The sequence below is a fragment of the Cryptomeria japonica genome, chromosome 8, assembly GCF_030272615.1.
Source record: "Cryptomeria japonica chromosome 8, Sugi_1.0, whole genome shotgun sequence".
Lineage (NCBI taxonomy): Eukaryota > Viridiplantae > Streptophyta > Pinopsida > Cupressales > Cupressaceae > Cryptomeria > Cryptomeria japonica.
The window spans coordinates 26,812,371-26,840,020 of NC_081412.1; the positions used below are offsets into that span (position 1 = coordinate 26,812,371).

Sequence of the window (27,650 nt, forward strand, 5' to 3'; positions counted from 1 at the left end):
GGAGGAAGAGTCTTCTCTGAATTTCTCTGATAATGCCTTTATCATCTTTGTTGGCTTTCTTATAGCTTTGGGTACTACAATGCTCATTTTTACTTTTTCCTTCACTTCTTCATAGGTTCCATACCTCATCTCGGTAGCATGTCTTGGCAATATAAGAAATGCATCAATTTGTTATTGTGTGATGTCAAGATCAATCTCGTAACCCATTGGTGACAAAGATTAAGTTCTTGGTTCCATAGCATTCACATAACAGTAATCAGTGTCAACTTCAAAACATATGTCATTTTTGTATTTCTCCACTAGTTGGGGTGGAATCCGGTACCTGTTATGCATTTTCTCTTGAAACCTACCGAAGTAATCATCCATAATATCATTAAGATTATCACCTAACTTCTTCATGAAGTCATTAATTTGATGGGTGATTGGTCGGTGTAGTTCCCAAACAACTTTACAGACTGATGGAAAGAATTTTTCAAAATAGAAATACATGCATACAAGTAATGATCCAAACTTTAGTGTATTAACTGAGATGTTCTTCTTCAGCTTCCTGATGGTGTTCAGATTCTCAAATAGGTTTTTCAGCAACACCTCACAAAGATCAATTTTCATTCCCTTTTTCATAATTTTGTATGCTAGGTCTACTGCTGCACAGGGTACATCATTTTCCCTTGCCGATTGGAAGATACAGTGACCTATTACTCTAATGGAAAATTTTAGTTCTTCATCTATGACATTGTTCAATTTTAGTCCTCTGCAATCTGATTCCACTTCGGTTAAACTGATCAATTCCTTCTGTGATATCATCTTTTGGGCTCGAGAATGATCATAAATAAGGTAACCGGTAATCAGATGAATGATTTCCTTGGTAATCTTAAATGGTTGCTCTTCTAGCCACATGAAATCATCGTCAACTCTGCTCAGAACAAACCTGACCCACTGGGGTTTGAACACATGGGGATAGGTTAGGGCTTCAGTTAATCCCTTGATCTTAATGTGCTCATACTTGCTAGTCAATTTACCATCTGTGGATAATTCATCATAGGTGTCTTTGATTTCAACATGACCAAGTTCTTCAACACGACATTTGTTGAAGAATCTCACATCCTTGACTAATAACACTCTATCCGGGATGAGTGAAAATACAATTTTATCATCCGATTCAGATGCAACTTTGGAAGTTAACGAGTATTTTAGTGAGGGCTTCTCAACATTCTTGACAACAATGGGATCTTGGATCTTAGGTGCCATTTGTAGATTTCAGATAAAAACTAACAAAAGATCCTTAGGGTTTCAGGATTTTCAAACAGCAAACGCTTCACATGTAGCAGATAATAATAACTTGATAAGATCGATAAACCAACTTAACAATGCATTGAGATTGATGTAAATACCTTGAATTTGCTTTGTAGGAGATTTGATCGCCTTAGATTTGCATTTCTCTGCTCTCTCAAAAACTTGGTAAGTAAAAATGACCTGCGTAAATGCTTTAAGTACATAATATGCCTTATCGGGCTCTGTGCAGGTTAGGTAAAAAACATTAAATGCACTCGGTTCCACTAAACTTTCTTTCCTTTTTCCGCTTTAACCGAGTAACCAAACTTCCTTCATTTACCAACTTGACAAGTTTTCTGTATTGTGCTCCAAAAGACTTTGATAGAATTTCAAACTTACTAATACATCTTTAACTATGCAGATTTTAAATTAAGTACATAATAGAATAGGAATTGTTAAGATTCAACCTTGAGAGAATGCAGTCCCTTCATACCTTTACCAATTAATTTGGAATAGGTGCACCTAACTCGGTAGGTAAGGTGCTTTGTTCATTTGACACAATTTCCTTCTTTTTCCGAATCATCTATAATTTGTCTTTTATTTCTTCAGTGCCTTTTCTAGGTTGATCTCTGCAATCTCCAGCCAAGTGTCCAACTTTGTGACAATGAAAACATGCCATACCAAGATTTCTCCATGATCTTCGGTTGTTCATCCCAAACCTTATAAAGCAGTTGGCACTTATATGTCCATATCTTCCACAACATTCACACCATATCCTTGTATTGTAATCCCATGGTACTGCAAAATACTATCGGTAAGGATTTGTGTGAGCTCGGTAACCTCTAGCATTTTCTCGGTGTGCAGACCACATGTAGTTCTTTTGCTTAAACCAACACTTCTCAGTACTATGTCCATATCTATTGCAGTTTTTACAAAACCCATTGAATTTTGCCTTCTGATAATTGTTAACAAACTTTGTCATACATTAATTAGATGTGTGACCATATTTATAGCAGTTGTAACAATAACCATTGGACTTAGTGACATTCGGTTGCTTACCTTTTCTGATTTGGCACATATTGGTAGTGTGACCTTGATTTCCACAGTAGTTGCAAATAAGCTTCTTTCTTTTGATTCCAGCTTGCTTTGATGATTCTCCTCTCTCGGTAGTATGAATTCCCTTCTTGGTAGAGTCTTTTCCTTTGTAACCAAGTCTTGCATCTTTGTTGGGTCTTCTTGTATTCAGTTGCTAATCCAACATCTTTGATGCTTCATAACTCTTCTTCAGTGTTTCTTTGGATTTCTTCTCTGTTTCAAGTTCATTGGTCAACCTTGATACTTCAAGTTTCAATGCTTGATTCTCACCATCTTTCAGATTTGCTTCATGATGTGCATAGCCTAGTTGATCTGACAGGTTTTGTTGAATTCCAGTCATCCTTGTGATTTCATCACTCTTATTAGATACTAAGACTTCAAGATGTTGTTTCTCTCTTTCTAGATCTCTTACTTTATCCTTGATTGTCCTCAATGAATAAAGATTTTCAGTCATCTGTGTGCTGAAATGTTCATGTTCTCTTTTCATTGCTTTTAGTTGATCAGCCAATGCTTTGTTCTTTTCTTTCAATACTCCAATCATTTCTTTGGTCTATTCAGATATACTGTTTTCAGATGATTTCTCAATTTGTTCCACTAACTCTTGAGAGTCCTACAAATCATCAGATAACCTTCTTCTCACTTTCAGAGATTTTTGCATTTGCCTTTGCATGTCTGCAATCACTTGATTGGCATGATCCATCTCTTCTTGCAGATACACAATCCTCTGAGATTATTTATAGCCTTCCATTGATAAGATCTTTCACTTTAGGCAATTAAACCCTTTTCCAAGATCTACCTTGCTAAAGGATTTTCCAACACTTAATCTAAATGCTGCACTTGGTTAGAGGCTTTACAATTTATAGACTTGATTAGAGTCTTTTACCCTATTAAAGGTTTCTCTTACAACTTCAAAATATTACAATAAAATCATTACAAATATCTGCAAATTTACATCTGGAATGTTATAGCAGATTCTATGTGCTCAGAATAAGATTACCTTGCTTATAGCATACCTCAACAACCCATATAGTAACTCGTTAAACCCTTATGTTTACTCTATTCTTTGACTGTTCTCTGAAATCCTTCTCGGTGACCTCTGTGTCTCTGTAACAGTCATAACACTTAGTACTTTCACATGTCTTGCTTTGTATATTTCTATATCTTCCTTTCTGTCATGCTACATGTATATATCTGATCTTAATCCATGTTGTATAAATAGATCTCTTATGTCAGTGATCCATTCATTGCTTCAATCTTACAAATATATTTTATCGAATGAATAATCATGCAAAATATTTCGTTGGTTAGATGACCTCAAAATCATACACAATCTTTAAGTGCAATTTCCAATGTGATAACGGTTCTATGTGCCTCGATCTTGTAACACATTTTCATATGGATGTCCAGGTGCAATGAATCTAGTAACACGTTTCACTTGGTGTATATCAACTCTGCTGCTCGGTAGACAGCTCGGTGTATACTACACTCTAAGACTACTTTCTTCTATAACCGACTAGACTGTGCATACCGACTGAATATTTCGATAGTAGTAACCGACTAGAGTATATAGAATAACTTTGAACATAAAACTAATGCCAAATTGATAAGTAGTAACAATTGAAATAGAGAGGAAAGGAAGAGAGATGGAGAAAGAGATAGAAAAGATTAGAAAAGGTGAAAAAGAGAAAAGGATAGAGAGAAAATTTGCATATAACAATAATACTTTTCTATCAATACATTGATGGGATTCTCACTCATCAATACACAATATGTGATTTTCATTTATAATACATTGATCTATAAATAAAAACATTTTTTATACCAAAGGTGTTACCTATATGAGATTGAGGAGCTCACTTTGTTCATCAACGGTCCACAGTCATCAAGAGATATAGAAAGGCAATTGTACTCTCTGTAGTCCATTATTCTCTTTGACTCCAACAACTCGTAGTCAAATTGTATTTGTCTAAAACATAAGGCATATTTGATTAGTATTGTCCATTTAATAGTCCCATGGATAGATAGTGGTCTTCTTTTAAAAAACTATAATAGAATTGCAGTGGTATAATGAGATCAATTTAAATTTCAAGGCTCATTGCTTCACTCCTCAATGCTCACTATTTCTCCACTAAATCTGAAATCAAATTTTTATTCCATAATAATGGCAATCTCTCCGCCTTTTCTTTTTAATTTATTTTTTGTAAATGATTTCTCTTCTTCTTTTTCTTAATAATCTTTTTTCCTAGATGCTATGAAAAAACCTTACACTTGCATAAATATCTCATTCATTGTATTTCACAATCAAGTGATATTCATATACAAGTTTAAATTGATCTTCCATGCAAAAACTAGGGGAAGTGTATTAATAGTAGTTACAGCTAGCTTCGTTCACCCACAGATCCTAAACGATACAATAGATTTTGATCATTTTTTTGGTTTTTTTTGTATGCGACCTAACTGCTTATAGCTATTGTTCTAGCTTCTAAATAGTAGTGATGCACATTTTAGGATCTATTATGTGTGCAAAGGTCAAAATTTGGTCATTTCAAAGTGCCACCAAATACATAATAAAAGATGCCCCAACAATTGTCCACTACAACCACCTTAAAAATGATCAATACTTATGCACAATTAGCCCAGTAGTTTTGTGCTATGGGTACCAAGAGTTGAACAACTCCTCCAATTAAAGTCCAAAAATTCTAACTACTAGGGATAACGTGGGTGGCTATTGGTACATGTGAAATTTATTAATGGACTTTTAGTTATCATTTTTTTAGCCTCTAAAAAGTTAGTAATTAGGGTGTTGGGTGAGCAAGGAGTCAATGGTAACTTTTTACTCAAGCAAAATCACTATTTTTCATTAACACCAAAACGACAACTTAGAAGATTTTGACAAACAATGTAGACTCCTTGTTTAATAGACCATATCTCAAGGAGATTCTCTATCCATCCATCCCTCCCCCTGTTTCTCTCCCTCTTCCTAAACCTCTATATCTATATCTCTTTGTCTTTCCATATCTATTTCTTCATATCTCTCTATCCTTATATCTCTCCCTCTCTTTGCCTTTTTATATCGCTAAACCAATTAAATTCTTGTAAAGTACAAATATATCTAAATAATAGACCAAATTTTACCCTAATTCACATTCTATACCTCGTTGACATACCCATTACACATCGAAGTGCAATTGTTATTCAATACAATTCCTATGTTACAATAACATTTCATATTTACCACCCGCTGAACTATCTTTCTTTTTATAATGAAAAGGTTAAATCTTGAGAGCATATTGTTGGTCACAAGATTGGATGATGGTGACATATTTAAAGTGAATTGAATAAAATCTATAATTAAAACCACGCTTATCTTTCTTAAATTTTGACAATCCCAAAGATGATGATGCCACATAACATTTCCACTTGGCTTTGATAGGGATGTAACGTGAAAATCCATGATTTGCTTTTTATGGGAACAAATTCAATATTAATAAAAATTACATGTTTGGGTTGTAAGGATTCATCATTCTCTCTCTCTTCAAATGTGTCATCGCCATTACAAACTGAATTTTTTGCAGTAAACTGTTTCATGTGTATTTATGGATTGATGTAAAAAGAATTCAGGCATCTGACATGGACAGTCTATTCAAAATTCGCTAGATTTAGTAAGGAATTTGAACAAAAACGCTTACTTTTCTGTTTTAGGACTAGTGTTTTTTGCTTTATCCAGAAGACAGAGATTTTCGAGATCGAGAAAATTTGTCGGCAATACAAATTAGAGAATTTAATCTTTTTTGGGGAGGGAGAACATCCCGGTTGTCTAGAAACGTAAGTCATCGTCAAACTGCCGTGTCTTACTAAACATTTTACGTATTTTTGGCTCCAGCAAAGACCCAGACTTATGTGTAAGCACGACGTTGTGCTTTCATACCTGAAACAGAAATTTACACTTGTGTTTCTCTTGACTGGAGGCCAAGGAAAGCTTACTCTTTGTAGGGAAGTTGTGAAAGTTTCAAAACAAACGAGGTGTTTCAGAGAAATTAAGATGGTCAAAGAAAGCCGCAGCAGGCTCGAACCAATTTATTAGACTAAACAAGATATTCAAATTTATTACATCATTCGTCTCGTACCCTAAAACTAATGCTTCAAACGTCATTATCCACGGTCTTATTTGAATAGCTGTCATGTTTTTTTCTAGATTTCTTAAATTTGATGGGAAAGAGAATTTTTATGTTCAAATTTCTTCAGTCAAAGATTGAAAGATAGCCACACCTTTCAATAAATGATGAGAGTTTTGTTGTTTATCAAGTGTTAATACACATTCTAGACTAGCAATTGCAGGGAAGTGCCTGCAACAGGGGGTCGATAGGTCTGATTGTTAAGGTAATATGTTAGTAGATGTGATATAGTTGTGATATTGAGAAGTATATTGTATTGTATAACTAAATAACAAAATTTAATTAAAGTAAAAGAGTTAATTGTACAGTAAGACATTTTCTGTGTACATAACCCAACCAATGGTTGTTCCCAAAGTTGAATATTTTCCACCCACCATCCCCCATGCTAGTGTATGCAGCATGATGTACTTGAAGAAAATATCATGAATATTGTTTTACAATTTTTTTTGTAAGCTATATTATTCCCAACCAATTGTTTTTGTTGAACCCAAAGTATTGTTGTTATCCACCCTCCATCCCTCATGCTGGTAAGAGCAGCATGTTATATAGTCTTTTGTTGAATTGCATGTGATGTATATGTTGAAAGACCTGCACCATTGTTTCATTTGTATAAGTTAGATTTGGGCAACATGTAAGTTTGGTGAAGTTAAATACTTTGAAAAGCTTGAAAATTTGAAAGTTAGTATTTTTCAGTAATATAATACCTTATGGACATGTAATTGCAGAATTGGAATCTCCTGTATGATTCATGTCAGTATTTGTTTGTTGTGAAAGAGGTTTTCTGCAGATAAGTCAATGAAAATAATAATCAAATTTGGTTTAAGAAGTGAAAGCAAGTTAATTTTGCAATTGGTTATGATATAGTTATCTACCTAAGACTATTTTGTAATCTGAAAACATTTACCTGTTGTTCTTTATGGAAAGTTGATTTGTTCAGTGAAGAGAACTTGAAAGTGTGAAGGGTTGTTAAACAGAGAAGGTAGTTAATGTTGAATTATTACCCTGCAAGCACACTGGAGGAGAAAATAAGCATATAAAAAAAATGCATTACAAAACAAAAATAATTTTAAATTAAACGAAAGCTATTTCCAAAAAAATGCATTACAAAACAAGACAGAATATACATATAACTAGAATTTACCTTGCAAATGCTAAACATTAACAGCTTGAAACTGAAATAGCACCATCGAATCTCAAACTCACAAAGAAGCCCAGTTAAACAGTCACAACGAGAACAAAACCTAAGCAGAAAGTAGCCATGCCCACAAATAGTTAAACAACATAAACAAAGCCACAACCCTGCAAGCATATAAAAAATGCATTAAAAAACAAAAATAATTTTAAATACAACGAAAGCTATTTCCAAAAAAATGCATTACAAAACAAGACAGAATATACATATAACCAGAATTTACCTTGCAAATGCTAACCATTAACGGCTTGAAACTGACAGATCACCGTCGAATCTCAAACTCACAAAGAAGCCCAGTTAAACAGTCACAACAAGAACAAAACCTAAGCAGAAAGTAGCCATGCCCACAAACAGTTAGACAACATAAACAAAGCCACAACCCTGCAAGCATATAAAAAATGCATTACAAAACAAAACTAAATTTAAATAAAACGAAAGCTATTTGCAGAAAAATGCATTACAAAATGAGAAAGAATATACATATAACCAGAATTTACCTTGCAAATTGAAATCATCCATGGCTTGACACTGACAAAGTACAGTAAAAAATTCCTTGCAAACTAGAAGTAGCCACCTCCACAAATAGTTAAACAACAGATTGAAGAATATTACATACCTTCAAATTAATGAGCTGCGTGTATTGGATGTTGTTGTTTTTGACCTTGTAGAGTGAAAGTGTATTGGAAGCTGTGATAAACAAAGAATGTATGTGAAATAATTGTTGGGCAAATAGGAGGGGAAAAAAATGTTGAAAGTTAGAAAATAGTTGATTCATTGAAAAGAGAAGATATACAATACATGAAAACATAATGAAGATGTGATTTGTATACCTGACTGTGCTCGTTCTGTAGGTATGTTTGTTTTTGTGCTGTGCAAAAGCTATAGCAAGTGGGTTTCCTCTGCTTTTTGTAGTGTGTAAAAGGGTTGTTCAGTTCCACAGAGATCAGTTGTGTTGTTGATCCTGAAAAGTTGAAATATTGTTTTGTGGTGATACATTGAATAGAAGATGCACAATACATGAAAACGTAATGAACATGTGATTTGTATACCTGATGTTGTTTATTTTGTAGGTATGTTTTTTCAGTGTTGTGCGATAGCTGTAGCAAGCGGGCTTCCTCTGTCTTTCGTAGTACTGTTCATGCTGCACCTTTCAATTGAGAGTACCTTTTGTAGGTGAAGGCTGGTTGTATACGTAGGTGTTCAATTGCTTTTACTCTTGGCAGTCCTGTGAATGTTAGGCCTTGTTTCTCTATTTTGCCGATGTCAACTATGGCAAACTCTAATGTTAGTCCCTGTGATTTGTGAATAGTAATTCCCCAAGTCATTGCTAGTGGAATTTGTGTCCGGTTTCCTCTAGTGATTGGTGGAATTGGGACATGTTTTGCATTTTGTGGATCCCATGAAGGCCCAATATAATGTTCGAAAAGAACAACAACATATTTTGGCAACTTAGGTGATTTGGAAGCTGCATTGTAGACAATTTGTTTGATTTGACCCAAAGCACCATTTACAAGGCCAACTTCTATCCATATGTTTGCAATAAGCATAATTTCTTGATCTATAGAAAGAAGAATTTCAAATGCTAGTTGTTCTTCTTAGTCTGCCTGCTTATCTGTTTGATGTGCAATGATCGTTGTTGCATGTGCAATCGGTGAGTGCAATTGTGTTAACATTTTTATGTTGTGTGCACTTGAAGCTGCATTTGTTTCAAGCAAATGCTTCTGTTCGCTGAAGTAATTATTCTCATCATGTCTCAAAGAATAGGTAGACCTTGACTGGAGGGATTTCTAGTCTGTTTGCAATGGTGTTGAGTTGCGAATAGATATCTAATATTTTAAAGAGAGCACAGGGATGTCAGAATTTTCATGATTGAAGGTAGTTAACTTTGAACTATGTATCAAGAATGTATGAGAATTGAAAATTGCTGCATCTATGATAATGTGATTTTAGAGGATTTGTTTTGTATGTAAAGTAGTTTTGTTGTGTTTATTTGTATGTCTAGTGATCTGTTGTGTTGTTTTGTTGCTCTCGTTCAGTCAACTTATATGTACACATATTTATATACTTGTAAATGACTTTACTTGAAATGTATAGGTTCTGGAAATTCATAAATTAACTTTTTAGTGTTGTTCTACATACACTTGTTGCTGTTAGCAATTTGGTTTTTCAAAAGTACCATTGTAATATAGGTATGCATAGATATAGTTATTTTCGATACATATACATGTATTTATATATGTACATATGTATATATACATATGAATCAAATATTTGAAGATCAAAATCACGTTCGCCAAGCATTTGAAGAGAAACAACATCAAAGTTGTTTGATGCTCCCATCTGTGACAAGAATTCCCATTCGTACAAAACTTCATGAGTTGATTGACGTATATCTTCTGGTTGTAGCTCTTCACCATTTTTAATGGTAATGTGTTCTTCAAAACCATTTACATGCCACCAGATGTAAGTTGTGCTTTGAAGATCTTTCAAATTTATAATAATTTCTGTAGTTGAGTTCCCTATATGTAGAGGAATGATTTGAAATGGTTTGTAAAGAAGCAATTCACTCCAACAAAAACTGTCAAAACTGTTGTCCTCTTCTAAAGGTAAAGATTTGTGTTGTGGGTAGACATTTACAATTGCAGGTACCTTTCTTTTCATCCATTTACATGATTTACGCTGGTTAGAGTATGTATATAGCTGGGTTGAATGAAGCAGAGTTAGGTTTGCTAATTCTAATGGTCGTTTCATGTAGTTTGAGATGTAGGATATTGAGGTTTGAGATTCTTCATTATATATAGCTATGCATTGAAATATTTTTTGACCAACATTGAGTGTTACAAATTGGCATGTGCAAGATATCAATGGGAGTTTAAGCAGCATGTGACAAGTTTCTTGTGCGCTAATGTCCCTATCAGCAATAATTCCCATGAGGAGCCTTTGGTATGCTAAGAGAATTGTATCATTTGAATTTGTTGATTCAACTATACGTTTCAAGATATCAATATAACTTTCTGACTTTTGTTCAGTTTTGGATGCGTACTTTGAGATATATTGTAGAACTATTTTTTTCGAGTAGACAGGCTGACAGTCAACATTAGCCGTCCATATGGCGAGCATTGTTGGGTTGTGTACATTTAGGCTATCGTCATTCCTTGCTGGTTTGTATGATGGGTTATTGTTGTGGTCTAACATCAATGAGGATTTGGGTTGTTCAGCCCAAGCAGCTTTGTAGCGGCATTGAAGGGTTGAGTTTTTTTTTCCTCAAGCAGGTATACTCTGAACACTTTGTATGTTGTTGAACAACATTCAGTAACTCAGTATAATTAGTGCAAGGATCCGACTTGGATATGATTTCTGTATCTGCAAGACATGGATCTCAAATTGCAGGCATATATTGCATGTTCAAGCGAGCATCTTCATGATGTGGGTTCCATGCTATGGTGTAGATCCTCGGTGTTGCCATTCATATCTGTGCCAATGGTCAATGCTTTTTAGTTCTTTGACAATCACTACATCATGAAAGATTTGAAATCTTAAGTGTAAGTGTAAAGCTGTAATGTGGGGATTACTGACTAAATTTTCAGTAAATTGTCTTCTAGTGTTGGGAATATCAAGTGACTTTGCTTTTTGCAATAACCTATGCAAGTCTGGCCATTTTGTATCAACTGAACTTAAGGTGAAGAATAGTTTAGGTGCACCTAACTATTCTATCATTGATGTAAGGTCACGTCGGGAGTTGCTCCAAAATGCTCGTGTACCACGCAATGAGGCTGCATATCGCATGATATGATTTGGTAATTCACTTGACAGTGTCTTTTGTAAGTGTTCCTTTAGACCATGAAGATTGTGTGGAAGACTATCTTGTAGATTAGTCTTAATGAAGACAGCAGTTGATTGCTGGGATCGATGTCTCATCATAAGAGTGTAGATATAATATCTAAAGCGAACATGTTGCCCAAATCTTTGATCAGATTATTTGATCAGGTGCAAAGCATATTCATGTAAATATAATTGCCTTGTTCTTTGTTGTAGTGGTAAAGCTATTCTAGAAGGGAATAGTGTTGGGAATGCCATGGAAAGGAGGCCCTCGGTATTGTACTCATTGATAGGTGATGAGCTAATTTGTGGCCAAGGAACAACATTGTTGTTGCTATTATCTAGATGGAGGATGTTTTTTATTGCATCAAGTTCTAGTATTGATGATGGCAGTTGTGGGATAAATGAGGAACTATTCTCCCCGATTTGTTCTTCACTGTTAATATTCTCCAGACTGGAAGTATCTTGAACAACATCTTCTTCCAAGGAATGGACTAAATGCAGTAGCTCTGTAATGTCAGTAGTTTGCTCTGGCAATAGATGCACTACATCTGGATTAATGACTACATCCTTGTAGTATTGATCATGTTTCATTTTGTAGGCCAATGCATTTAGGACGTGAAATCTATTCACGTAACAGTCATAAGTTAATCCTTGCAAATTGGTTCTATGGACAATTAGAATTTCTAATTGCTTAATATGGCAAGGTAATGTTATTGCAAATTCAGAAATATCTTATGGGAAGTTTATTGTATGGCCAGAATATTTGTATTTCCCTCCGCTGGCATGTGTTAGTTGTAAAACAGGAGCAATTCTTGATATGAGCATTTCTTCTACTTGAGAGAGACACTTTAAAATAGAAGGTTGCTCACCTGGGTCCATATTTTTTGATAATGAGAAGCGGTGCACGCCTTTTTCACCATAACATCTCATGCACATAAGTACATGATTGACTTTTTTAATAGTCATGCCCACATACATTTCTTTGCAAACAGAACATGGGCCTATGACCTCCAACATATCAATTTTTTTGCGAAAATTAGACAACATATTTTGAAATGAAGCAGTCTTGACAGCAAGTTCAGGAGCAGTAGAAGATGTTTGATTGAGATTAATTTGCTCAAGATCATTCTTTTCTGTTTCTAATAACTTTCTTGATTTATCGCAAGGTCTTTGTAGTGCATGACGTCTCAGTTGTCATTTCTTGGAGATATGGGCTCTATTCTTTGCATAGTAATTTTTATTGGTCTAGCTTCTCTTAAATTTGATTGCATCAATTTCTTGAGGGCAAGGCTGGATAGATATCTAATATTTTAAAGAGAGCACAGGGATGTGAGAATTTTTGTGATTGAAGGTAGTTAACATTGAACAATGTATCAAGAATGTATGAGAATTGAAAATTGTTGCATCTATGGTAATGTGATTTTAGAGGATTTGTTCTGTATGTAAAGTAGTTTTGTTGTGTTTATTTGTATGTCTAGTGATCTATTGTGTTGTTTTGTTGCTCTCGTTCAGTCAACTTATATGTACACATATTTATATACTTGTAAATGACTTTACTTGAAATGTATGGGTTCTGGAAAGTCATAAATTGACTTTGTAGTGTTGTTCTGCATACACTTGTTGCTATTAGCAACTTGGTTTTTCAAAAGTACCACTGTAATATAGGTATGCCTAGATATAGTTATTTTTGAAAGCATCATTGTAATATAGGTATGCACAAATATAGTAATATCTGATATATACAGATGTATGTATACTTATACACATGTATATATACATATCATTTAAAAATTGAAAGTTTTGTAATTGAACATATGCACATATATAACTACATATGTGTATATCAAAAAAGACTATAACTATGAATACTTATATATAGTTATGTATATATATAAGTATAGTTGTATATCTGCAGAATTAAGTATGAATAATTTTGGTGTTGTATAGTTATATAAATAGATATCAGACAAGGAAAAAAATGATATACATGCATATATGTATAAATTTTCTAGAATCAACATAGAGTTTAGCACATTTAAAAGTAATGAGTATGAGTGGAAATAACTTATGTCAGGAGGGAAAACTTTCAAAGAGATAAGAGGTAGATGTAAGAAATGTACATATAGATATTTATAGAAACAGCCTTGTGTTCATAAAACGTAATTGTTTGTTTATGTAAAACTATTAAATATGTAAGTTACCTAATAGTATAATTGTATTGTAAACTGAAAGTTTAATAATCAGAAAAGATGCATTATAATTCTAAGCCTGTGTACTTAGTCGGCCAATTTCTGCAAGTAGTGCATGACACTCAGCTTTGAAGTCAACATGAGAAACTTTATTGACTGTCACCTTCATCTTTGTTTCTGAATTATATGCCTCATTGGAAACCAGCAGTGTGAATGAATAGTGACATGACAGTAGTCTCTTAATCATTGAGGAAGTTGTCTTTGTTGTTGTTACATCATTTTGTAGTGCACAAAGCTGTTTTGCAGTTTTGTGTAGCAAGTGAATGCTACCCTCATCAAATGCAGTGGCCCATAGAGTACCCGTGGCATCTTGTAACTTAAGTGGCAAGAGATAACTATAATTACAGTCTTGCATAGTCATTTGACATCTAGAGCAGAACCAAGAATCATCAACTTGCTGTGTACATTTTTTCTTGCAAGGCCTTCCATTGACTATTAGTGGACAGGCTGTGTAATAGAAATTTTGGTCAGTTACGTTTACAAAGCGCAAAATGGCTAGCAAAGTTGTCTGAATTGTTTCTAGTTTGATGCTCATCTGCTCACAGATTGAAGAAATAGTCATTCTACTATATTTACCATCTATGTGGATAGTTTCTGCAACAAAGGGTACAAAAAGCAAAGGGTCCTTTCCTCTTAACGTTAGAAGCTCTGCTTCTGGAAATGTTGGGTTGATATGTAATGTGGTTGCAGTTGTTATGTTTATAAGCTTCCCATTGAAATAGCCAACACGATAATTACGTAAAGCAAGGATAACCACACTATCATTGCTCAACATATTTTTCAATTCCAGGCCTTTTTGTTCTTCCATTGGACCCCATGAGTTGATGTCAATTGTTGAATTAGATAGATCACTAATTTTCACAACATGTTTGTGTGTTTGACTGCCATCTTTCCTTTGTATTGGAATGATATCTCCAACATATAGAACAAGGCCAATATTTCAATGAACGTAGTATTTGTTAGATGAAATAATTCATTAATGGGCGTGAAAGGAGGACCTTGTTGATCTGCTTGTTCTTAATTGGTGCAGTGTTTCAGTATGGATGCATCAGACAAGGTTATTTCTAAATGACTGTTTAGTTTATTGTACCTTGCATTTGCCTCCTTAATAGATCCCTTTGAAATAAGATAATGTGAACCTATGTCCACACGGTTAGAGTGTAACTTAGCTATCTCATCAATACATGTAATTCTAATTTCAAAACCTTCACAATCAACAATGTCAAAGCTAAACACATGGCCATTTTTTGTGGCCATGCTATATGCCTTAATAGGCTGTTTATGAGTAACTCTCCCTTTGATCATACATTTATTTTGGTATGCATTCAAAGTCTTCATAGGGCTTATATTTTCAGAAGTTGTTGTTTGTGGGGATGGCAATTCAGTGGCAAATTGAAGAGATCGTTTAGATATTGATGGTTTGTCCTCAGACATCATTTCTGGTTCTTGTTCTTTGAACAGGTATCTTGGTTTACCAAAGAACAGACAATGAATTTGTTTCACTTCCAGACTAGGTATTACAATAGTCCTGTGAAAATAAAAGACTTCTTTTTAAATTACTGTTGATTATACATAAACAAAATTAAAAAAAGATGAAACATATTGTATTAATAACCATAGTTGATTTCCTACCTTGTGTTCCATATGTATTGGCATGTATAACTTGATAACTGGACTATTGTGCCTATTCTTAGAATGTCTGAATCTATCAGAGTAGCATATTTAGAACGCAGGATTGCCAACTGCATGTATGTGCCATCAGATAACAATAATTTATGTCTATCAGTATCATCTATATTGTTCTGCATTTTCTGAAATAACAAAACTTGTAGCAATGCTGAAGGAAGGTCATCCCCAGCATTGATAGATTGAATTGCAAAAGGGGTAGGGGCATACTCTTGGGTTTTTGCCTACAAAATATAATATGAATATAGAGGATTTAATTTGAATGGCAAGCAGCTTATATATTTTGTTACTTGTTAATGTAAAGCTTGTATTAGTAAACTATGTAATCAAGCTATGTTATCTATACAGTATGCATTTCCTTTTGCACTATTCTATGAAAAAATGATGCATGTAGTAATGAAAAGGATGGTATGAAAAAGAGAGATGAATTGTCACAAAAAAGAGCATAAAAGTTTTGTATTTTGAAAAGCTTTGATAATTTAGCTTACCAAATTATCAATGGTGGAGCGGTCTATCAATTTAGAGGTGGCTGCTGAAGATGCCATTGTGCATATATACCTTTTGAGAATTAAAAGTATAGTATAAGCATGATGAATTGTAGTTCTTATATTAGAATACAATCGCAACATGATCTAAGCTTATCAAAGGTATATATGGACAAGCACAGCAAAATTAACTAAGTTTAGAGTAATGTTGTTACAGTTTTTTTTTTGTTTCATATGGTAATGAATCGATCATAATGTGATTGAAACATGCATTGAAAATGATAATTGGGCATAAGCTGATAAGCTTAAAAAATCTAAAGTATGACATCACGATTTACATATTTGAGAGCATATTAACAAAATATGAGTTCATCGCATCAAAGATCTTTGAAAATATGGGATGCTTCGGTCTGTTTTGAATGTTAACAAAAATATGAATGTAACTTTTCAAACATTGAATAATTACAACAACACAGGATCAAACCAAGCAACCCATCCAAGCTTGTTATCACTCCATTTAAATACTTTCTCCCCTAATGTGAAAACAACCATTGGATCATCTAATTGTTCACTACTTGGTATTGGTAAAGGTGCTAATTCAATACTATGTATGGTTGTTACAGGACTACAAGATGTAGAGAGGTCGACTGTTGTTTGGTTTGGTGATTTATGTTCGTAGTGGCCAATTATCTTTCTAAGGTTTCTCTTTAACTTGTTCCTTTCTTGCAACATGCTTTCAATTACATTGTTGATGATCTCTGTTGCTTTCAATCTTCTATCCATTCTGAAATTTGATTGTGTTAATTTGGTTGTTTTCTATTGGAATGACAGAGTGGAAATGCATTACTAAAAAAAGTGAACATACAAGAATAATACAACAAATCTTTAAGTAGATCACATTTTCTTTTTTGTGGATCATAATGAATTAAGCATAATTAAAGACATCAATTGCAATATATTAATGTTCTAAATATAGAACATTCGTTAGTGGTTATTTATCTTGGCAATTAAAAGCCTTCATGTGCACAAAGTCAATTATCTGATTTGTGTGAGTCTGGTCATATATTTTGTCCTACTATGAAAACATTTTAGATTTGTGTGTATTCTGCTGTAGGTTAAAAGGGATTTACTTTGTGCTGAGATGTGCCTTGGTTGTGGTGATCTCCGTGTGTGTGCTCTTTTTCCAAAGTGAAGCTGTCTTTAATGATTTCGTCCCCAAGGATGTGCACGAATGTCGACGTTCTTTATGGCTGCTTGCAATCGTAAAATCTAATTTGTTTTGTTGTTGTCGGCAATATTTCGGTCTGCAATTTTCGCTCTGGAAATTTTTACATAAGGTTGTTAGGTTTTCCTCTCGTTGTGACTGTTTTACTAGGCTTCTTGTGAGTTTGACAACATGGAAGGTTTCAATTTGAAAGGTAAGGTTTTATTTTATTTAAATGTGTTCATCTGCTTGTAGGGTTGTTGCTTTGTTTCTGTTGTTTAACTGTTTGTGCAGGTGGGTACTCCCAGTTTGCAAGGCATTTTCAAGGGTACTCTCTCAGTTTCAAGCTGTGAATGGTTTGAATTTGCCCAGTTTGAAAGGAATTTTTGATGGTGCTCTGTCAGTTTCAAGGCATGAATTGTTAGCATTAGCAAGGTAAATTGTGGTTATATGTATATTCTTTCTTGTTTTGTAATGCATTTTTTTGGAAACAGCTTTCATTTTATTTAAATTTAGTTTTGTTTTGTAATGGATTTTTTTTATATATTTGCAGGGTTGTGGCTTTGTTTATGTTGTTTAATTATTTGTGGGCATGGCTACTTTCTGGTTAGGTTTTGTTCTCGTTGTGACTGTTTTACTGGGCTTCTTTGTGAGTTTGAGATTTGACGGTGGTGTGTCAGTTTCAAGCCATGAATGGTTAGCATTTGCAAGGTAAATTCTATTTATATATATATTCTATCTTGTTTTGTTTTGATGGTGCTCTGTCAGTTTCAAGGCGTGAATGGTTAGCATTTGCAAGTTAAATTCTGGTTATATGTATGTTGTTTAACTATTTGTGGGCGTGGGTACTTCCAGTTTAATTGTTGTAGGCAATATTTCCCTTTGCAAATTTTCAGATGAGGTTGTATATAGTCATGGAGTTAGGTTTTGTTCCGGTTTCGACTGTTTTATTGGGTTTATTTGTGAGCTTCATGGCATGAATGGTTTCAATTTACAACATAAGCTTTGGTTTTATTTAAATTCTTTTTTGTTTTGTAATGCATTTTTTTTATTGTCCGCTTATTTTCTCCTTTTGTGTCCTTGTAGGGTTGTCAGTTCATTTAACTATTTGTGCACGTATACTATGTTTTTTTTTTCGTGTTGCACTTGCAGGGTTCTAAGTTTCTTATGGACGTTTGAAACAATAAAATGGAGTGTCTTTTGTTGTTGTTGTAAGTATTTCACTGTGTAAATTTTCTTGTAACATTCGATTTAGTTGTCAAGTTAGGCTTTCGTTTAGCTGTGGGTGTTTACTTGATGGGGTTTGTTGTGTGCACACGAAGGCTTTTATTCACTAAGATAAATTGATATATATATGTACATCATGTGTATATATATGGACATGTATATATATAATTACATTTGTATATACATATATATATATATATATAGAAGCGTTGGGACTATAAAAATTCCTTGATGCTTGCAGGCTTGCTACTTTGTTTATGTTATATAACTATTTGTGTGCGTGACTACTTTCAGACTACAAGATCGAGTACCCTATGTATATATACATACGGACATGTCTATATGTACATACATACATATATGTGTGTAGATGTATGTATTTATATACATGTATCCATAACTATACATACATGTATATATATGTGTACATATGTGTATGTACATATACATATATCAGCACTACAAAGCATTCTAACAAAAAGAATTATATATATAGTCTATTTATGTTATTTAACTGTTTGTGGACATGACTGCTTTGAGACTACGATGCAGACATGCATATATCAGCACTACAAAGTATTCTAAGGAAAACAATTATAGAAATACTTTGTTTATGTTATTTAACTATTTGTGGACGTGACTACTTTGAGACAAGAATGCAGACTTGTATCAATAAATCCTATAGACTTTAGAACATAGTTATTAAAATGGAGATTTAATAAAACCCAACACACACACACACACACACACACACAAATATATATATATATGCGTACATGTGTACATTTATATACATGTATACATGCATATACAGACATGTATATATAAGTACATATACATATATCTACACTACAATGTATTCTAAGAAAAACTATTATATATATGTACATCATGTGTATATATATGTACATGTATATATACACGTACATGTATATATACATACATACATATATATATATATATATATATAGATTTATATACATATATGAGTACTCTAACAATCTGTTAATTTTTGCACACATAAAGAACGTCGACATTCCTGCAAAACATCGAGGACGAAATCATTAAAGACAGCGTCGCTTCAGAAAAAGAGTGCACAGACGGAGATGACCACAACAGACGCACATGTTAGCAAGCTAGGTGGACAATCAAGACATGTGCACAGGAGGGAGAACACTGGCAGCAAGACATTCCGACAGCCGCCGGAATGTCCTGCAATTTTCCAGATGCTTTCACCCACTAAAAGCCTATCGGCTTAATAATGGAAATTTTCATAGCAAAATATTCTTGAGAAAAACAAAAGAAATTACATTTTAGGGGTGCAAGCGCCCATAAAGAACGTTCGCATTAGTGCAGACAATAAAAATATCTGTAGAATCCAAAACCAAACTAAAATTCTTTTAACTTAGACTAGAATTTAATTGCCAACAAAATGGTCAAAACCAAAATACCTATCAAAGTGAACAAAGATGTTGTAGACTCAAAGTAATCACGTCCACAAATAGTTAAATAACATAACTAAAGTAGCAACCCTGCAAGCAAACGAGAGGAGAAAATAAGCACACTATAAAAAAAAGGCATTACAAAACAAAAACAAAAATTAAAAAACCAGAGCTTACCTTCTTACTCGATGACTATATGCAACCTTATGAGGAAAATTGTAGACCGAAATATTGCCGACAACAACAAAACAAATTAGATTTTAGGGCTCCAAGCGGCCATAAAGAGACTAAATAAAACACAAACTTACCTTGCAAATTTAAACAGTTAAAGAACATAAACAAATAAACAACCCTGCAAGCACACAGAAGCAAAAAATCATTCAAGCCATCAAGCTCACAAAGGAACCCAATAAAACAGACACAACCAAAACAAAACCTAAGTCAACGACTCTAAACTGAGAGAGCACCGTCAAAAATTGCTTGCAAACTGGAAGTAGCCACCCCCACAAATAGTTAAAACAACAGAGAGAAAGCAACAACCCTACAAGCAAACGGGAGGAGAAATTAAGCAGACTATAAACAAAACGCATTACAAAAGGAAAACACATTTAAATAAAATGAAACCTTACCTTCAAATTGAAACCATTCACACTGTCAAACTCACAAAGAAACCCAGTAAAACAATGACAACGAGAACAAAACCTAACCAGTAAAACAGTGACAACAAGAACAAAACCTAACAAATTTCCAAAGAAAAAATTACAGAGCCCAAAAAACATAAACAAACAAACAACAAATTCAAATAGTTAAAGAGCATAAACAAACAAACAACCCTACAACCACACAAAAGCAGAAACCATTCAAGCCATGAAGCTCACAAAGGAGCCGAATAAAATAGCGACCGAACTTACCTTGCAAATTCAAAGCATGCACGGCGTGAAACTCACAAAGCAGCCTTGAAAATCTAGAGGAGTGTCCTCTATGTGATGTCTAGGTGTAGAAGTATGTACATTCTCATCAAAATAATTGCCATTTAAAGTTGAGGAAGAATATTTTTCATCATAACCAAGTTGATAAAAATTCTCTAAATAACTATCATTGTGTCATAGTATGTCCAAAGTGATGATGGAGAAGTGATAGGAATATCCTCAAATGCTCCTTAGAATGAAAACCTCATGAGCGATGGGATGAATAAGCCTGTAGCCCTTGACACAATTTGCATACTAAATAAATATATAAATATTTCTATATGGATCCATAGCCTCATAGTTTTTTTATAAAAAGGTAGGCCCATGAAGAGGAGTTGAACCCACTAAGATGATTCACTAATGGTTTCCAATCGTTCCAAGATTGGATGGGAATTTTCCAATCATAGCTTAATGAACAATATAGTTCTAAATATATAATTCATAGTTGATGCCTTCCACCCTATGAGATGGTGCCATAGATTTAGAGTATATCATACAATTATTCATCTCTTTCAATTACTTATTTTTTATTCTACAACTTAATTCTACTATGAAATGTGGGGAATTATGTATTTTAATTCAATAAATTTAGAAGCACAAAACTACTCAAATTTATGTTGATATATTCTCCCTTACTATCTATTCATACAATAATAACAAAATTTCCTTGATTGCTTCTCTAGAAATCCTTTGAATTCCAAATATGACTTAAAAATTTTAGATTGTATTTGAGTAATACACAAAGGTTTACCTAGAAATATTATTAATTATTAATTAAATTTTGATTTGCAATTGATTTTCTCAAAAGCCTTTGTAGAAAAGACAATGCAATTCTATAATGGTTTGTCAAATTTTGGCTCAAGTCCTAAAGCTAGGTTTTGACTTATAGTTCAATTTTCACCTAGTTATTTGATAAGGTGAGTCAAGGTTTGGATTTTAACAAGGTATTTAAGAATGAATCATCTTCAAAGAATACAAGTTTTCTTTTAGTTTTGTTTATAAAACAAGGTATTTGTCACAGGGGCTTTGAAGGAACGCCATGGACCACTGAGAGGGGGGTTGAATCAGTGGTAATAAAAAACATTAACTAATCAAAATGATTTAAACTCGAATCTCATAAATCAATAAGCTATGAGTAGAGATATTAAACTAATCAACACACACACATAAGAGGCAAACCCATAACACAAGATATACGGGAAAACCCATTGTGGGAAAAAACCTCGGTGAGAAATGTTGTTGGAGTCTACTGCTCCAATCCAACCTTACAAATAAATCTGATTACAAAGTTTAGGGCACCAACCCAAGTAGAACCAACCCCTGAAGTTTAGGTGCATCAACCCAAAGGAGCACCAACCCCTAGCATTTTATGGGCACCAACCCAAAAGAGCACTTACCCTTGCTCTAAGCAAACACTCAGATATTTACAAAGAACAAATATTAAATACAGTTTGAGTACCTTTTTGCAAATGAACTTTTGCAACTCACAAATACCCTTCTCTTGAGATTGACCTGACTCTTTTCTACTCTCTCTTCTTAGGCTTCAATCTCAGCTCTTTATTCTCTATCTTCTTCCCTTTGTCCTCTTCTCTTCTCTACAAACAACTCTCCATTTTCTGCTTGGCTCAATCCTCTTTCTCTATCTCTCACAGTGTGTATAACTCACTGTGTTATCTACCTCAACTCTTCACACTTCTAATCATTGGTCTATGTCACTCTCCTCTGTTCATCAAGCTCTTCACTGTCTTCTCCCTACTCTAACTCTCAGTTTCTTTTAGTCTCCTCCACACATCAGAAAATTCTACATGTAGTCTCTTGTGCAGTGTTATTCATGCACTTGCATCATGTAACTACTCATATTAAATACCTTCTCTTTTGAAACCATCTACATTCAAATCATACTTCCGATATTAGATTACTATACTTGGTAATCTTCAGCCTGGTAGATTTCCTCAAGCCTCAAAAATATCAACAACTCTCTCTCCAACTAGATCATTACTAAATGTTCCTTCATTCTTATCAATCAACTGATTACTATCTTTAGTAATCTTCATTTGTCCGATGAGATGGGATCTCCTTCTATGTTGATCATCTCAAGCCGTACACCAGTCTGTTGGCCTGGTTTCCATCAATGCCATGTACATCCTTTGTCGACCTTCTCTGATTGGATCGATAACCACCTCATTTATGTGCACCAAATATGCATTCATCAACTTTTTAAAATCTAATTCCATTTCGGCCACTTGGAATCAATATGTCATCATGTTCGACTTCCAAACCACTTGGTCAAGGTCGGTCAACAACCACGTAAAACTCTATGTTTATCGACATGCACTGAGTCATCAAAGACTCCTCATTCAAAGTTAAAATCATTTGGTCAAAGTTTGTCACCAACCACATGGCCTATCTTCTCTATCAACATGTAGACATATAAAAATATTTGTATTGGACGTCTAGACTACATAGTCAACATTGGTCAATTGTAGTCAACTTGCCACATCGACCTCTATGTCTATCAGGCTACCAATATGTCATCAAAATTCTTATGGTCAACCATCTATGTGGCTAAAATCATCTCATTCAGCATCCAAGTCACTTGTTCAAACCCGGTCAACATCCACATGGGCTATCAAGTCGATCGGTAGGCATCCATGTCATCAAAAGTCTCTCAATTGGTTATATCGACCTAAAATTTTGTTGTCACGGGATAGTGAATTGCTGACAATCTCAATCTTTCCTTATCCCACAGGCTTCTTCACCTACCTGCTTGATCACACAGGATAATGGGATACCTTTTCTTTTATTTTCTTCACGTGATATTTTGTGTGACTCTTAACTTGTGCGAGATAAGGAAATATGCAATCTTCCCTTCAATTTCTTATCTTGAGTGACTTTTGTTGGTCATTTTTGACATTGTGGGATAAGAGGGACCTCTTTTTCATCAAAATTAAGTCACCCCATGCGACTATCACATGAACTTTCCAACAACACGGGATAGCAAATAGTGTCACTTTTGTGTTATCTCGCAAGGCATTCAACTCTTGACCAACATGTTGCGGGATAAGGAGAACACCATGTGCTTTTCTTCAGTGTTATCCCACAGGGTTATCTAACAGTGAATAACATGTTGCAGGATAACGAGGTTCAATTTTTTCTTCATTTAAGTGTTATCCTGCAAGTTTATCTAATAGCGAATATCATGTCACGGCATAAGACGAGCAGCATAACCTATGTGTTATTGACATCTACATTGAACACTTTAGCAATTAGCCCACCAAGTGTTTTGTCTTAAATGTTTCTTGTTTCAAGATGGCGGGGCAACTAACCCGTCGTGTTATTGACTTTGTTTGCCACAATGTAGTGTTACCCCGCGTAGTCACTTATCTTCAACTATTCATGTTGCGAGATAGCGGGGGCTACATAACCGTAATGTTGTTGACATCCAAATAGGCCAACACGACTAACCTATCATTTTATTGACAACTCAATTATCCTCTACAACTTTGTAGATAGTGACAACCTGCATGTTATTTGTAATTACAGCCATACTTTTTTTGTGTCAGACCAGCTCGCCCAATACATTTCCAACTCAATTTCCTATGTCCTCCTTGTCCATTTTCATGTCCCAATGACACACTTCATACATTCCTCCTATATCTCCTTGTGTATATAACATGGTGTGTTATATGATGTGTCTTGTTATATAATTTTGCAGCAACACTTATGCTCTTAGAAAATCATGTTTGCCCCACGACATCATAGCACCATTGCCTTGGTCCTTAAATCGCTTGATGAAACACCGTATCAGCTAATTTGATCTTCCTATGGGACACATCTTGCATCTTTATCAACCTGAGACCATACCATTTGCTCACCTTCCCTTTTTGAGTTATCTGATCTAGGGAACCTTGACCCTTCCCTCAAGATCATCATATGGCATTGTTGCATCTTCATCTTCCTCTGAGGTACACATAATGTTGCATCTCTATACTTGGATAACGTGATGACTAAATATCTCTACATCTCCATCCAGTGGTTATCTAGTATCTAGTATGTCTCTCTACAACTTCATCAACTTAGCCATGCACACATACATGTTGGCATCAATGACAACCTCAATGCCAACAAGCTTCACTTAGTGAACCTGGGTTATAGCATGTGAGTTCATGCCATGCTAAAGAATCCCCCTATTTTCAAATAATATTGCCCTAAAATCCTTTCTTGTCACCCCAACCAATATACTACCTGAATTAAAACCCTGCTATTTTCACCAAATATTGCATTTTTTCATAGCTTGAATTAAAAAACACCCTATTTTCATGAAGCAGTCACCGGCTAGGAGGGACCTCAATGAGATCAGTCTAGACTGGTCGGCAAGAGTAAAAACAACAGAAACATAGGGGCATGATGGAGGCAATATAAAATAAATTGAATTATATCATGAAAACTGATTACAACCAACCGATTAGAACCGGGTTACAAAAACTGGCTCACGGCCCCGCTAAAACATGCTCAAAATATAAATAAGACATAACCGGAACCTCAAATCTTAAGATATATCTTATATGCTCATTCTAACTTCATTGATTTCATTCTAATGCTCTATTACAATGATTTATACGATCCAAGGGGACCCGATCAGCCCAAAAAGGGATCAAAACCCAAAGAACAAGACCTAAAATGCATAACCAACAAGGTTTGCGTCCGTAAAATAAATTCCTCCGAAAAATCCAAAGGATGAAGTGTAGATAACGGGGAAAGGTCGGCCAGATGCTAAGGAACATCGGACCCAACACTCAAGGCTTCGCAAGCTATAGAAGGGATCTCATAGATCACCAACGCAAATAGGTCCAGGCAACCGGTAATACAAAACTATCTCGAAAACCGTTAGTGATAACTTGCTGGAAAAAGATCCAAATGCTCCATGGTTTGGAAATAAGGAAGATGATCAAGTCTTCAAGAAAAATCCAACTCCATAGGTTCCGATGAGCCAAATTCGAGACACACAGAAAGCAAAATAGAGAGGAAATATTTTTGGTTGATGCAAGAGTGCTATGAACCAGTGATGCTCCTGCATCATTCCACCAAATAGGTAATATATTAAGCTCATTATTTGGAATATTAAAACCCCCAATATGAATACACGTGATATAATATTTCTAGTGTGACTCTCTCTTAAGCCTGGGTTGAGCTAAATTCTACCCCTTTTTTTCTTCACTTATTCTTTCTTTTAGTCTATCTTCTTTTCTTATATGTAAATCTCATTATATTAATAGTATATGCCTAGCATTTTGCCCAAAAAAAAATTATTTATTAAAGTCAAAATATATTGGTATCTACTAAAAAATAGATTAGACCAACCAAATTATTATGCACTAACTCTAAAAGTTACAATGCTCTCCAAATATTTGTGTTAGTTAGGGGGAGGCTAGTATGAATGGTGGTTTTAGTGTTAATATTTATCATATTGAGTGGTATTGGAAGAATCCCCAATGGGTTATTCTTTATGATCTATTTTGATAGCTATGACTATCTAGAAATATCTTCAATGTGTACGTAATTAGTTAGATTTCTTTGAAAATAAAATATTTTTTCCCTTAAAAAATCTATTTTAATTAGATTGTGGCATATAATACTATGTATCTTATATAAATTTTAATTAGATTATAAAATATAAAAATGTCAAACTCTACGCTATTGGCCTAAATAACAACCATTTGTCTATGCATCCTGTTTTCTAGAAAGGAGGCAAAGTCAAATTCCACATTCACCATGTCATTTTGAATTTATGCTTCCATGAACATTAGGTGAACTAGTATCTTTTGTTCTACATCTTTACCTGCAATTTTACCTAGTGAATGATGTGTCTTAATGAAGCAATCTTCAAAAGAATCAATATTGAGAGGCCCCTTCTCCAAGGTCATAACTCACACTCCCTTTCCATATGTACCCTTGATTCTATGTTTGCAAATTTTGAATTACTTATAAGCACTCTTATGTGTCTCATACTTAGTTCTGAAGGCACCAAAAATTATGGTCTTGTTTGTAGCTCTACTAAGGTCAAACACCTCAACAATGTAAGATTTGGTGAAGACAATGATTGGGGCTCTATTTGCAACAATAACCCTCTTAGACTAAGAATCATATCCCTTTACTACTACTCAAAAAAAATCTGCATCCACAAAGATATTTGGCACTACAATGTTACCCATGTCCAAGACCAATCCATTCCTTAGAGGAAATCTTGACAACCATTTTTTGAAAAAATTGCTCAAATAAGGACCATCTTGGGGCTAGCACAATTGCATCTCTAACTCCTCCTTGTGCATAAAAAAAAAAATTCATCACTTCCCTTATTGCTAGAGAGACTCGGTATTTTTTGCAAACCTTGGACATTGGATAAATAAATATTCTTCAAGCCCCCTTTTGGTTCTGGATGTGCTAGCCATATTCATAGCTTAGGGTTTCTATTCGGGTTATGGTTTTTCAAAAAATACAAGCTACTAGCAATTCACTCCAACTATAAGCTTAGTTCTTATTATATTGACAATTACAAGATAATAAACAAAAAATTAAAACAAATTGAAAGAGAAATATTTTAATTTTTCACTTACAGTTGTTCATAATATAAACCATATTTCTTCAAATTTTATTATAGAGAACTAGAATTACTCAAAAATTATAATTGCAATTAATAATTCTCATCAAAATAGTCCTATTCATATATTTATTGTAAGAAAATTGGCAAAAAAGAAAAGACCAGAATCAACATTGGACCCACCTCCACATGTTAGGATGTGGCTAATCTGGCTCAAAAATGGCTCACTAGCCTT

The 27,650-nt window shown here is 34.2% G+C and overlaps 2 protein-coding genes across 2 annotated transcripts; both read right to left on the reverse strand.

Moving 5' to 3' along the window:
• Positions 1–13,818: 13,818 nt before the first annotated feature.
• LOC131078532 (replication protein A 70 kDa DNA-binding subunit C-like) lies at positions 13,819–14,613 on the reverse strand. The gene has a single exon (XM_058016253.2). It carries the CDS (start codon positions 14,611–14,613, stop codon positions 13,819–13,821), a length of 795 nt encoding a protein of 264 aa, XP_057872236.2.
• A 209-nt stretch (positions 14,614–14,822) lies between these two features.
• LOC131078531 (replication protein A 70 kDa DNA-binding subunit C-like) lies at positions 14,823–16,036 on the reverse strand. The gene is made up of 3 exons (XM_058016251.2): positions 15,980–16,036; positions 15,438–15,715; positions 14,823–15,333 (listed from the first exon to the last, which is right to left on the reverse strand). The coding sequence occupies exons 1-3, from the start codon at positions 16,034–16,036 to the stop codon at positions 14,823–14,825; spliced, it is 846 nt and encodes a 281-aa protein (XP_057872234.2).
• Positions 16,037–27,650: the final 11,614 nt, after the last annotated feature.